Raw genomic sequence first — 14,557 nt, forward strand, 5'->3', positions numbered from 1 at the left:
CAGAGGCTGAATATAGTGCCATTAGTTGTCACACATCTGGCTGCATTTGACCCATCCCCCTGGGGGAGTGGGGAGCTGCAGACACAGCCTTTCTCAGGAATCTTCCCAATCCAACCACCCTAAAGCCGAGTGATGAGCAAGCGGCATTAGCTCCCATTTTAGTGTGACTCGACTGTGGATTTGAACTCATGACCTTCCAGTCTCAGGGCGGACACTCTACCACAAGTCCACTAAGCTATACTGTTTTTTAAAACATACCGTTTGAGACAATGATATTGTTTATTGGTGTTGTTTGAGAAGCTGGTGATTTGGGCTAAAAGTGGGAGGAGTCTAGAGGCTAGAGTTGGTTTTAAATTTGAGACGTTTTCTCCGTTTTGACAAAGTTTGTCGCTCCAGTTGTTTGTTTACAGTCTTTTTTTTTTACCCTGATGTATTACAAACTCTGCCAATCAGTTGTTCTCTCAGAAACTGTGAGACTGCGTCATTCGTACCGTACGCATGGTGCTTTAACCTTGAGGCGCATAGAAAACGGGAAGGTGAAATCAATTTTTGTGTTGTGTATGACATCATGGATTTAAGGATAAAATAAAGAATCCAACAGAGCTAATATCTAAGTGCAGTGCATGTCGATTCAACTTGATGATTATAAGATTTCCTTTTTTCATCCTGAGCTGAAACGTCAGATTTATTGTTGATCCAGGTTCACGGTTTGGTCCTCAGTCCTCCCTCCTCTGCAGGTTTTACTCGCTTTTAAGCTTCACTCTGATAAACAGGATTCTTAACCATGGGAATATGATTATTATTAAGTTGACAATCTGCCTGTGATGTGAAGAATATCATGTCAGCAAGAAGCAGGAAGACGAGTGCCCCCCCCCCCCCCCCCGCTTTTAGAGTCCAACCCGGACTATATCCTGTGATATAATTATGCTTGTTAAGTGCTGCCCCTGCCTTAATTAAAACCGTCTGTTGATGACTCAGTTAGGATGATCCTGTAGCAGAGGAGGCGGCAGCGTGGCGGACAGTAATAGTAGAAGCAGGTTTCCTCCAGGGCTCAGGCCTTTGTTGCAGCACGCGTGGCAGCTTTGACTCGACACTATCTGGTCAGCTCAGCGTTGTAGGTGTACGTGTACATCTCCACTGGGATATTGCGCTGCACACCTAATTAACTTTGGCTCAGTGGCATTTATTACTAATTAACTACACATTATTATTATTAGGAGGGGCTTGTGGATGGATGCAGGATACAGCAGCCCACACCATTATAAAGGCTTGACGGGGAAGATTCAGCTTGGAGCTGCGCTTTTTTTTAAGTGCATTTCTGCACTGAGAGCTTTTTGTCTTTGATCTGTTGGAAACTCGATTACACTCCAGACAGCGCCGTACAAACTGAATGGAATAAATAATAAATACTGTCCACAGACTGACCCCTCCATAGTAGAGGTGTGCTGGAAACTCACCTGCTGCAGGCTTTTATGTCTTTAGCAATTCATTTTAAGGAATGAATCCTTTTTTCTTGAATGTTAAAGTTGTTGTTTTTTTGGTTTTTTTTTTTCTACAGCAAATTCTTCCACTTCAAAATTACTAATGTAACGATAACGACTTCAGAGCTTCGTTCATTATAAATTAAGACCAACATCTATGATAATTCATCTTACTGATTACCATTTAATCTCACGAATTAATCTGATTTATTTCATTATTTGTTTCTTTGCGTGCTTAAAAATGCCACAGAGGGATGCTTGTTTTAATGGAGTACAAAGACAGGACAGCAGCAGTGTGCAGCCTCTTTTGTTGGCGTTATTGTTGCTATATTCAACAAGGACTATAGAAGGTTAAATTTGACACAAAATTAGCGAGGTAACAAAAACGAAATTCTGTTACAAAATGACATTTTGAGAAGTGTAACAAGTCTGTTGTTTTCTAAATTCCAAATCAATCACAGAAGCCGTCAAATGTGCTCAAAAAGAGTCTTTCTTGTATGTAAAACAGCTTCTCTCTCTGCTGTTTTCTCCAGAAGAGGCGCTCCAACAGACAGGTGAAGCGCAAAAAGTACACTGAAGAGCTGGAGACCAGGCTGTCTGATGAAGAAGTCAAGGTGATTGTTAAAGCCAAGAAAAGCAACACAGCAGCATCCAAGGAACCGTCCGTGCAGCTGTTTGTTGTAAGTCATTTTCAGTCAATACTACAAAAAAAATCTACAATATGGGAACATTTTTACCATGTCGGGTGCAGAATAGTCTGTTCAGCTCATTGTACGTTTGTCCCAGAAGATAAAATGTGTCTATTATTTGAATTAGTCCAATTTATTAGCAACTGTTTTATTTTACATTCACTTTTCTATTTTCTAATTGTAGAAAGTGATGATTTTAATATTTTTTATATGCATTTGCTGCCTTTTTCTGTTTTATTTAAAGCATTGTTGTTTGACTTGTTCTACATGTTGTCAAAGGTTTAAAACAATTCTAATCACTTTGGTAAAATTATTGTTCACCAGATTCAGGATGTCTTTTTTTTGCTTTTCGAGATATTGTTTTACATTTTTCATTGTTAATCTCTTCTGAATATTCAGGAGAATCCTTCTGAGGAGGACGCTGCAGTCGTTGATAAAATCATGTCTTCTCGAGTTGTGAAGAAGGAGGTAAACACCTGCTTCTGCGCTCGTTTGTTCATTTCCAGACTGGTTAGGAATTAATAGAGACAATTCAATTAATAATTTAATCAGTCATATTGAATTTATGCTGGTTAATGTAAAACTAAAGCTAGATACAGGCTTTGTCTCTATAGTTATGTTTTGTACTTTCCTCTAATATTGCTTTAAACCTCTCCTTAGGTCTCCCCAGGAGTGATGGTAGAAGTGGAGGAGTTTTTTGTAAAATACAAAAACTAGTAAGTTTATGATATGTGATTTATTTTTTTTATTTTTTTGTATTAATGGTTGTAAAAATCTGGGGGAAAAGGATATGAGTGGATAAGATATCAACTTGTGAAATAACCATAGTGTTTTGGACATTTCTTTAAACCATGAAGTTGTTTAGAAGAGAAAATGATGCAGAATGGTATGAATTTATTCCACAATAAAGATCCTTTTGCCTAACGTTCTCTATTCATGCTTCCCATTCCAATTCTGCTGAAGACCTCAGGATGAATGAAATCGTGGATGTTTCTAATCAGCAGTGACAATTCACACTGCAGGCCTTTAAATAAAACTGTGATGAGCGGCGCCCCCAGTCGCCATAAAAAACCTGTTTTCTGTGGTTTCTCACCTCTGTTGTGTCTTGTTTGTGCTTGTTAGCTCCTACTTGCACTGCGAGTGGGCCACAGAGCAGCAGCTGGAGAAGGACAAGAGGATTCAGCAGAAGATCAAACGCTTCAAGATGAAACAAGCACAGAGGGCCCTCTTCTTTGCAGACGTGAGCCTGTTTCTGGTTCTTCTTCTTTATTTTTTACAGTCTGTATGTAATTGGAAGTCTTTCAGAAGAAACTTAGTAGTTTTATTGCATGTGATGTCCATATTTTGTGTTTAATCTCTTAACTTAAATATGTATCTGACTGTCCAGATGGTGTGTGGGCACTGCTGCTGATGTCCCATGGGCTTTACTGTATTTCCATTCCTTTCAGATCGAGGAGGACCCTTTTAATCCTGATTATGTAGAGGTGGACCGGGTACTAGAAGTGTCGTATTGTGAGGACAAAGACACGGGGCAGGTAACGTAAATCTCCCTCCTTTTGGTAATAGAATTCCAACAGAAAATGTCTTTAGTGTCTTTTGCTCCTAGACGTGGTTTTCTCACACCTTCTTACTGAGGTGTTTCCTTTCGTTGTGCTTTTTTCAGTACAAGAGCCATTCTAGCAATGTCTTTGAATCTTAAAAATGCCCAAGGCCACCTTAATGGGATTCCTCGCAGCTTTTGACGATATTGTAAAAGCAAAGCTTGGCCTCGTTCTAGTCTTTTTCAGTTCTAATTGTCCTTGCCCGCTGCAGGAAGTGGTGTATTACCTGGTGAAGTGGTGCTCCCTGCCTTATGAGGACAGCACCTGGGAGCTGAAGGACGATGTGGATCAAAGCAAGATTGAGGAGTTTGAGCAGCTGCAGGCAGTCAAGCCAGACTCTCGGAGGGTGGTAAGTCAAACGTGCATCTTTCCTCTGTGGTGGACTTCTTATGTTTCCGATATTTAAAAAAATCTAGTTCTATCTTGTTGTTTTTTAAGCAAACCAAATTTCAGATGCCTTTGTAGACTGCACATGCTTGCAGACCTAAAGAAAAGCTGCTAAATGATTCTTATTATTTATTGCAATGGTAGCACTTAAATTATATTTTTTCACATGTCATTAAGGTATTTTCTAAACCAGATTAAAATTTCTAAGTTCAAATTGGACATTCTTTTACCAATTTTCTACTATTAATAGCTGAAAATTTGCCTTTTTATTATAATTTTTCTAGTGTTTTGGCTACGTGAAATTTCCAGTTTAGTGCTCTAAAATTCCCATTAAACGCAACTCATCTGTCAATCTAATTTCAATGAAACATTATTATTTTATGTAATTTTCATACACTAAAGCAAGGAATTTGGTTGAACCAAATAGTCTATTTTGTTATTAAGAAGACATCAAGAAACCTAAGAGATTGTTCTCTAACGCTTCCAACATTTAGTTAGTGAATAAAACAAATGCCACTGCTTTGGTCAAACCTAAGGAAGCAAAGAATTCACTGCACACTGGAATCTTTGAAGAAAGGGATTCATTCACAATTCTAAAAATGACTCACAACTCGTGGATTTGTTAAACTGAACGTATGCTGTATGGGAGACGCGACACGGAGATTGATTGTCGTCCTCTGCAGCCAATCAAGACGCAGAACACAGCGCACTGTATAAAAATGTACACTGAAGAAAATCTGCACTAAAGCTAGGGACAACTGTACAGTAAACCATGAAACAGTTGTATCTAATCCCCTTTTAAAATGTGTCCACTAGGAGCGGCCCCCAGCCAACCTGTGGAAGAAAAGGGAGCATTCCAGGGAGTACAGGAACGGAAACATGCTCAGGGACTACCAGCTGGAGGGGGTCAACTGGCTCCTGTTCAACTGGTACAACAGGTGAGTTTTCAGCCCTTTCAGCACGTGATTACACAGAAATAGTAATCACGTGTTTGCGTGTTTTCTTAAATATGTTTGCAGAAAGTTTTAAAAATAAAATCAAAAAAGAGTAAAAAGTCCAATTGGCTGCTATTGATAATTTCCTGATCAATTTATGGTCATTCAGCAGATTAACTGGGTTTAAATTATTCAAATTGCTTTTTATGTTATCTTTTTCCTTTTTATAAGAAGGAGAATCTCCCAAACAACAAAAACATCTGCCAGTGCATTGAAAATGATCTTGTGGGTGTTTGGAGACTTCCGATAATGAACAATAAAAGACCCGTTGTGTTTTCTGTTCTACCATCTGGGTTCATTTGTTTTGCTCTGAGCTATGAGAAGTCATTTTGGCTGTCAAGGTGCACACCGCTGCAGCAGCCATTCTTCTCTTCGCCCACATTTACAGAGGAAGAGCCGCAGAGTACATCTGGAGAACCGTGTCAGTGTGCTTGCATTAACCCTGGGAATTGGTTTAGCTGTGTGTGAGCATGCAGGAGTTTGTGTATGCCTACGCAAGGAGATTCATCAAAAGTAGAGGGCTGCTTAAGAGGCCAGTGGGAATAGCTGCACGTTGCAATTAGCATCAAGGCATAATACCCCCACCCACCGGACAGCTGAATTAATGGAATCCAGGAGCACACTACAAAACATAGGCATTATGTCCTATCTCATATCTTTAGCGTGTTATTACTGCTGATGATGTATTTTTGTCTGCTGCTTGCAAACTGTTCGTTCTGCATCATGGGGGTTTATTTTTCTTCCTTTTCAGCCTCTAGGTTTTCCCTAAGTTTCTTCTGTTCAACAACAAATGTTATAAAAGAATCCCACTTTGTTTGGGTTAAATGAAGACACTAAAGGACAGAACTCTTATACCCATGCAGGTGCTTTTCACTATTTGATCCCATCTTTTTTCACCTCTCCCATTTCAGACGCAACTGCATCCTGGCAGATGAGATGGGCCTGGGAAAAACCATCCAGTCCATCACATTCCTGGAGGAGATTTATCGCATTGGCATCAAGGGGCCTTTCCTCATCATTGCACCCCTCTCCACCATTGCCAACTGGGAGCGCGAGTTCCATACTTGGACCCACCTCAATGTCATCGTTTATCACGGGAGCGTAGTCAGTAGGCAGATGCTCCAGCAGTACGAGATGTACTTCAGGGATGCTCAGGTAACGGGACACCACACACAGGACTATCACTCCCAGCGGGAGGATTTTACAATAAAACGCTGAAAGGGATACTTTTGTGACTGCATTGTTGTTCAAAGCACTGATGGAGAGCACTGACAGAAAAACACTGGAATGAACAGTGATAATATTCACTAAAACCACTCATTAGATCTTATAAAATCCCATTTTTGTAAGCTCTTTTGTGTGATGTCATTGGGCATGTCTTCCATGAGAAATGCGTCGCTAACAAAACATTTTTTTCTAGTTCTAATTAGATGTAATAATCTTGTCCTGAATACGTTTCTCCCTTGAATAACCGTACTGGATTTTGTGCTTGTTGTGACAAAGAGTTGAGACGTTAAGGTTACAGATCTAAATATAAGATTAACGGAAGTATAGGTTAAAAAAAACACAGATATAAACAAGATTATGTTGGTAAAAAGGTTTAAAGTCAATTGGGAAATAAATAACTGATTTCCGGCTAACTTAGTCAGTTTCTCTTCCTGTTGTTTCTTTACCTTTCTATGTACATGTGATGCAAAAAAAGAGTGGGGCTTAAAGTTCAGATGCACAAGAGGGCTTCACACCTCAAATGAGCAAAAACAGCCCACAGGGACATGTTAAGAGAGAAGAGCAAAGATCTGGAAGACTTCTGTTCATCACAAACACTGGGAGGAACATAGAACTGTAAAATCATAGTAGGATATGAAGGGGGTGTGTATGGCATTAGCATATGAGATACTCGGCCACCTCTCAGTGGAACAGGAACTTGCTTATCTCAGTGTTTTTCCAGAGAAAGGTACCTGCTGAAAAAAGACAAACAAAATTGTGAAAGAACTGATTGAAAAATGTTGATTTTGTTGTAGGGCTTTTAAGAAATAATGAGCAAAACGACAAGGGGCTAACGTCATGTAATGTTTTAACACTAATTTGGCTCCTGATGTTGTGCAACGGTGAGATGGCATCTTAACAAGAACCATAGTGAGGCGTGTGGCAGACAATAAGTCGGCTGAGAGGTAGTTAGTGAGCCTTGGGCAGAGGCTTTCTGTGGTTGGCAGGCCATGTGATGTTTCACAACAGGCAGTTAGGAACTCTTAGTGTGCAAGCGAACCGTGGCGGGAATTAAGGTGAGGGAGACGAAACGGAGCAGAGCTGCCACCAGGCTGTCTCCCAGGCCGCCTGTGATGTCACAGCGCTCCCCAAGGGGAGCTCTCTGTCAACACCGCTCAGCCATATCAGAGAGAGAGCGGCTCCTCCAGCAGTGTGCTGTCTGGCTCGCCGTGGGAGGGAGGGCTACACGATAACCGAGTATCCCTCAAGGACTGTTGTCAAGGCGATGGATACAAATGGAGAAGCAGGGCGATGCAAAGCCAGACAGGCAGATAAACAAACTGCAGTGAGGCTCAGAAACCGGAGCGTGTGTTGGGCTGTGGATTTCCTTTAAGGAAGAGGTGTGCTTAGATATTGTCTAAGTTAAACCGAAGAAAGTCACAAGGTTATTTTTAATGCTGTTGATTGCGTGTAGTAAACACGGAAAACGTGAAAAATATATTTAGTTTTTTTTATTTGACTTTTGATTTGAAATGGTTCATTTCAAGCAATCAAATAAGAATAATGCGCAAAACAATACAATCAGCTGTTAGACATTCATACAACGACGTATTAAACTTAGGATAATTAGACATTAAATCAAAGATTGCTTGAAAGGGAGTGGAAGGAAGCAAACTTATATTATCCCACCCATGTTTTATTAGTTTGAATTAAACTCTGACATTTTCCTGTAACATTTCACATGATGGATGACACACATAAAGAAAATTAATCTTGAAATTGCATTTCTGACTATTTCTTTAATCAAATCGTTGTGAATCAGGAGCAGAAAAAAAACGCCACTGGAAAAAGCTTGCAAGTGTGACGCACACGTTACTATGGTTAGCCACACGCTCCCTGCTTTGCTTTATTCTGATGCATCTTCTTGCAGACGACTAGATCCACGTTGGTCTTTGTTTTCCTTATCCGAGGAAAAATAGCATCATCGTAATTAAAAGACCACTGGGAACGCTTTGAAAATAGATCAAAACATGATCAGAGTGGCAAATTTAAAAGATTTTTTTCTTAACTACCTCTCTTTTGCTTGTAGGGTCGTGCGATACGAGGCGCCTACAGGTTCCAGGCTGTCATCACCACGTTTGAGATGATCCTGGGCGGCTGCCCTGAGCTCAACGCCATCGAGTGGCGCTGCGTCATCATCGACGAAGCCCACCGCCTCAAGAACAAAAACTGCAAGCTTCTGGAAGGCTTCAAGCTCATGAATTTGGTACCTAAACCTTTCAGCTCTTACAGACTGATAAGTTGCAATACATCTTCATCTGGCTGCATTCTACAGATTTATGCTGCTATTAAAAGTGGAATGTATTTTTGACTGCTCACTTTATTCCTTTTAAAGGAGCACAAGGTCTTGCTGACGGGTACGCCTCTGCAGAACACAGTGGAGGAGCTGTTCAGCCTCCTCCACTTCCTGGAGCCAACGCGCTTCCCCTCAGAAAACACCTTCATGCAGGAGTTTGGAGACCTCAAGACCGAGGAGCAGGTGGGCTCCCAGATTTTATCATGTGTTTAAATAAACTTGAAATGCAAACGTACCAGATCATTGCACTAAAATAAATTATTTGCAATTCATTATTGCTATTACAATTGAACAAAAAAGAGGAGTTCTGGTACTTGCAAAGAAGAATTTACTAACTGGAAATTATCTTTTGGTAAAAAGTGTGCTACTTTATTTTTTTTTTAACAAGAAAAAGCTTTTCACAGCTGCTACATATTGCTTTTGGCTTTCCAGTTTCAGCCAAAAACACTAAACAGACCTCGAAAGAAAAGACCATAGAAGTGTCTTTGATGTGTAAAGTTAAAAATGTACTTCTTTGAAACAGGCCCTGCCTAATGTGTGGTACCAGTCCAGAGGCAACAAAAAATGTGTTATTCTTTTCATTGTACAAGATGCTAGTGTTATTTGGAAAAAACAACAACACTGTTTTATAAAAAAACTGATTTTACAAAAGAACTTTTTGCAATATGTTTTGCGAAAAAACAAACTTTATAGTTGAAAATAGCAATAGGTATCCTAATACATTTATGTTTTGTACTTTAAAATAATTAAATCTCCTATTAGATGTTCTTAAACAGTAGGAATTAGCGTTTAAGATTCGATTTATTTGCCCTGCAGCAAATGTTTATTATATTTAAAGGTTGAAATACAGTAAAATTCAACTTAAACTTTATTTATTGTAAAAAAAAAATCATAATTAAGGCCCTCATCAAACATGCACATTACACAAAAATGAACAGGGAGAAATATTCCATAAATTCAAATAAAAACATGAGGAAATGTAAAAAGTACTTAAAAGTTAAGCTAAAAAGATGAGATTTAGGTTTAATTCTAAACAAATCTCCACAGTGGATGAAGCTCTCACAGCCTCAGTCAATCATGAATATTAATATTGATGCCTTTCATTGTTGCCATCTTTATATTGTCACTTTGTATCACTTATTTTGTGCATGTTTTACCATAAAAACTGCATCCAATGATTTTTAATGGAATTTTGTTTCATCTGTCAGTTTTTTTTGTCACAAAGGGGTATTTTCTAAAAATGTAACACAATTCCAAAAACTGGAATCCAAACAAAATGCAATTGAAAATGATAATTCAGCTTGAATAGTTATAGCTTATGTCACACAAGATGATGGGCCTAATGTTTGGACTATTTAGTCCAACATCCGGTGGAGCACTTAGTCTTAGCCTAATCTTTTTTGCTGCAGTAGGTCAAAACATTGTTCAATATCTCTTATTTTTCATGTCTGATCTTAAAATTGAGTTTTTTTCTGACGAAACAACTATGGTTGTGGTTTTTGACTGTCATTCAGGTTTATTAGTAATTTTGCAGAAATAGTAAAAGTTGCGATTACAAAAAGTTCAAAAAGAGTATTTTCTTTCATTTATAACCCACATTTAGCATCTGTAGCTCACTCCAGCATCGCCTGTCGTGACGCCACCGCCTTTTTTTTTTCTGCCAACAGGTGCAGAAACTCCAGGGCATCCTGAAACCCATGATGCTGCGTCGTTTGAAAGAGGATGTGGAGAAGAAACTGGCTCCTAAAGAGGAAACTATCATTGAGGTTGAACTGACCAACATCCAGAAGAAATACTATCGTGCCATCCTGGAGAAGAACTTTTCCTTTCTGGCTAAAGGAGCGGGCCAGGCAAACATGCCCAATCTGGTCAACACAATGATGGAACTAAGAAAGTGTTGCAACCACCCCTACCTCATCAAAGGTAGGAGGAACACTTCTAATCTAATCCTATATTGTCGTATAGGATGCAGTTATGATCAGTGAATGGGCTGTTCTGCTTCTTCTGTTGTAATATTCTTTTAGGATTTTACTGATGAATCTAATCTGTCATGTCTTCCACATCAGGAGCAGAAGAAAAGATTCTAGAGGACTTCAGGGAAGTTCACAACCCCTCTGCCCCCGACTACCACCTTCAGGCAATGGTTCAGTCTGCTGGAAAGTTGGTCCTCATCGATAAACTGCTGCCTAAGATGAAGGCTGGGGGCCACAAAGTGCTCATTTTCTCTCAAATGGTGCGCTGTCTGGACATCTTAGAAGACTACCTCATTCAAAGAAGGTAACAAAGTGGAATCATGTGACGTTTTGCATGAAGCTATTTTCATTCATTCGCCTTAGACGTCACAAAAACACACACACTTTGTCATTACTTTGGAGTGGGGCTTTGACGGCATCACAGTTGGCCTATAAAACCGTACCCACCTCAAAGGTCACCACAGAATGAGATGGTAGATAATCAGAAAGGGAGGAGACCACATTACAAAAACCAGGCTAGATGACCTCAGATAAGCGAAGTGTTTTGGTCACAGTCGTTTAAATGCTACTTTGTAATGAGGCTTTAGAAGTTTGATAAACTGATGTTGGCAGTGTGCGACTTACCTTCAACTGCTCTGTAAAAGAAAACATCAAGTCCAGCATTTTGTATAAAAATCAATATATTTTTTCAATTCATTCTCACTGAACTATGTCAAGATTCATAATGTAAAAAAGTAAATCACTCTAACCCAATCATGGCTGTGGTCTGAACTGAGATCATTCTTATTATTGAAAATAAGTCCTTATTGTGTTCCAACTATTGACTGTATCAGAGAGCTGGACTGAGTGAGTGTGAGGTCACCTATAGAGAATGGTTCACTTCCAGCTCCAACTAAATGAAGACATTTCAGTAACGATATGTTTTTTGCGGAAGTCGCCATGTTGCAGCCAAACAATGTCAGTAAGCAGCAATTGGTCAGAGTTGGTCTGGGTCATCGTTTCTATGGCAACCAGTCTTGCCAATAACGAGTGAGCTTGTTGGATGTTCACACCCCCACCACTTAAGAGCGGGCTCGAGAGAATCTGTCAAACGTTTTGAACGTTTGATGTGAGACCCCATGATTTATTTTGAGGTATTTGATTGGCCAGTTAATAATATGCAGAATAACTGGTGCAACAGAAAAAATATCTAAATAGTTTATGATTATGAAGAACACGTTAAAAAAAAGTAGCATAGGAAGAATGGTAATTCTGACAAATAGAATGGCTGAGTTATAGCTGTTTATGTCTCGATAGAAGTCTATAAGATTTTGGCACTTCCTGTTTGGAGGGTGAAGAGGGAGGAGTCACTCAGTCCAGTTTCTGTATACGGTCAATGGTGAAAACGAGCTGTGTGTGTCACCGGGGTCTTAGATCAATCTTGTAGCTTCCATTACAGCTAAATGAAACTAATTGAAGGGTTTAGTGTGGAAAGAAACATCGACAAATCATCGTTTTGGAGTGAGGGCATGTCACAGATCCATCAGTCCCATTTGTCAACTTTTCAGGTCTCCCCTTCTGTTGCTCCCACGCATCTGCGTCTTTCTTTCTTTCTTTCTCTTCCCGTTGGCTTCCTTCCAGAAGCTTCAGTGAACATGAAACTGCTGGAACCCTGAGAGGAGCTGCTCAGCGCAGACCTCAGACAGAGTTCAGGAGTGGGTTATTGGACGCCCTGAGGGCTCCACCACATCATACAAGCTGCATTTTGATTCTGTGAGGTTTCTCTGGAGTGGAAGTGGATTACCACAGGGAGGCCAGGGGGGTGGGATTGTGGGGGAGAATTAAAATGGACACAGTGTGGAAGAGCATAGTCGCTTCTTAAACAAGGAGTGTTTGAAAACGCCATTGAAGTCGAGAGGGAGAATGAAGGAACTGGTTTAGTTGCATTCAGTCTATAGGCAGCTCACATGTCTCGTCTTAAGTGAAGCATGAAATCACATATTGTATGGACACCTGGTGGCTAATTGTTAGTTTCTTTGTGCGCGTTTCAGGTACTTGTATGAACGGATTGATGGTCGTGTTCGTGGAAACCTGCGACAGGCTGCTATTGACCGCTTCAGTAAGCCCGACTCGGACCGCTTCGTTTTCCTTCTCTGCACAAGAGCGGGAGGCCTGGGAATCAACCTCACTGCAGCCGACACCTGCATCATCTTTGACTCCGACTGGAACCCACAGAACGACCTGCAGGTCTGCATCCAAACATCACTTCACTGAGATGAGAAAATAGTGCTTTTCTGACAGCTGGGACTCCAGGTGCTAAAATCAGTGGTTCTGTGTGTCACAGGCTCAGGCTCGCTGCCATCGGATCGGTCAGAACAAGGCGGTAAAGGTGTACCGACTGGTCACCAGGAATTCATACGAACGGGAAATGTTTGACCGAGCGAGCCTCAAGCTGGGCCTGGACAAAGCTGTCCTGCAGAGCATGAGCGGCCGGGATAACAGCCTGGGAGGAGGCTCCGGGGGAGGCGTAAGTCCCAGAAATGGAAACACTAAAACGTGACAACGGTTATTTCAAAAAAAGCAGTAGAGCAATTTTTGCTTTTATGTTGCATTTATTTTATGTAGCTTTGGCTGAGTGTGAATATATGAATGTTTGTTTGAAATCACAGATTATCTTTTTGAAACGTGTATTTCCTTTTTTCCATGTCCCGTTTTTGACCTTTAAACCTTGTTGGGTTGCAAAAAACTGAAAACTAGATGAGTCTGAATTACTAAGAAAAAAGTAACTACAGGAAAAAAGAAATACTGAGAAGTTAGGGTTTGAGTTTTCCCAAAATTGCTTCAATTCTGTAAAGCTTATATTCTTTTTTTCTTTATCACTTTAAAAGCAGTTGGTGTTGACGTAAAATGTACTTTTTTCTTTTACCTTGGCAGAGGAGCTTTAGATAAAAATTTCGTGTCTAGTGTTCGCTCAAGAGATTTAATCAGGAGTGAGATGTAAAGCAAGTAAACAGTCTAAACAGTTTGAAGGTCGTTGTTGAATTTCCTCTTGATATGTATCTAATGCTGTTGGACTTGTGTGTGTGACAGTGTGCGTCGGCCCTGTGTGAAGTGTGTAGGGCTTTCGTTTCTGTCCTCTTGGGGCTTTTATGAAAGTTCAAGAAGGTTAAAGTATTTCAGTGGCTGCTTTTTTGCATCTGGTCTAACAGAACATATTTGCATATAAGACGGCAGCTGGGTCACATTTAGGGCTGCCGATGTGATTTGAATAATACAGCGTGTAGGTGCATGCGTGCGTGCATGCATGCATGCATGCATGTGTGTGTTTGGCTGTGTAGAAGTCTGTGTCGCGTGACACATAACAATGGGTTGAATTTTTTTGACTGTGTCGTGTCTCAGGCTGTGCAGCAGCAGCTGTCCAAGAAGGAGATTGAGGATCTGTTGCGGCGTGGCGCCTACGGGGCCATCATGGATGAAGAGGATGAAGGGGCCAAATTCTGTGAGGAGGACATTGACCAGATCCTCCAGCGGCGAACAAAGACCATCACTATCGAGTCTGAGGGACGTGGGTCCACTTTTGCCAAGGTGAATACAAATTAACAGTGTTTTTTTAACCAAATGTGGTGATTTTTGCAGTTTGTACACTTCAAACCTCCCCATGGTAATAAACACTGGCCACTTCTGTTTGTTGGTTAGGAGGAAATGGTGAAATCTGAAATTTGATTTTGGCTTTGATGTCTGTTACAGGCCAGTTTCGTGGCATCTGGAAACCGCACAGACATCTCTCTGGATGACCCCAATTTCTGGGACAAGTGGGCTAAAAAGGCTGACATTGATATGGAAATGGTCAACGGCAGAGTAAGTATTGCGCTTCAACACGGCTCATCTGG

The 14,557-nt window shown here is 40.5% G+C and overlaps 1 protein-coding gene across 8 annotated transcripts in view; it reads left to right on the top strand.

Moving 5' to 3' along the window:
* chd9 (chromodomain helicase DNA binding protein 9) overlaps positions 1–14,557 on the top strand; it is a 74,233-nt gene that overhangs the window by 43,790 nt on the left and 15,886 nt on the right. For all 8 annotated transcript variants that reach the window (XM_011493380.3, XM_011493383.3, XM_011493389.3 and 5 more), the window contains 16 exons: positions 2,015–2,161; positions 2,570–2,638; positions 2,831–2,886; positions 3,293–3,410; positions 3,619–3,705; positions 3,983–4,120; positions 4,975–5,096; positions 6,065–6,308; positions 8,449–8,625; positions 8,755–8,898; positions 10,383–10,638; positions 10,782–10,992; positions 12,719–12,914; positions 13,012–13,194; positions 14,067–14,252; positions 14,415–14,525. In XM_011493380.3, coding sequence (XP_011491682.1) covers positions 2,015–2,161; positions 2,570–2,638; positions 2,831–2,886; positions 3,293–3,410; positions 3,619–3,705; positions 3,983–4,120; positions 4,975–5,096; positions 6,065–6,308; positions 8,449–8,625; positions 8,755–8,898; positions 10,383–10,638; positions 10,782–10,992; positions 12,719–12,914; positions 13,012–13,194; positions 14,067–14,252; positions 14,415–14,525 — 2,445 coding nt within the window. The remainder of the gene's footprint in view (positions 1–2,014; positions 2,162–2,569; positions 2,639–2,830; positions 2,887–3,292; positions 3,411–3,618; positions 3,706–3,982; positions 4,121–4,974; positions 5,097–6,064; positions 6,309–8,448; positions 8,626–8,754; positions 8,899–10,382; positions 10,639–10,781; positions 10,993–12,718; positions 12,915–13,011; positions 13,195–14,066; positions 14,253–14,414; positions 14,526–14,557) is intronic.

This window comes from Oryzias latipes, chromosome 3 (assembly GCF_002234675.1).
Source record: "Oryzias latipes chromosome 3, ASM223467v1".
NCBI lineage: Eukaryota > Metazoa > Chordata > Actinopteri > Beloniformes > Adrianichthyidae > Oryzias > Oryzias latipes.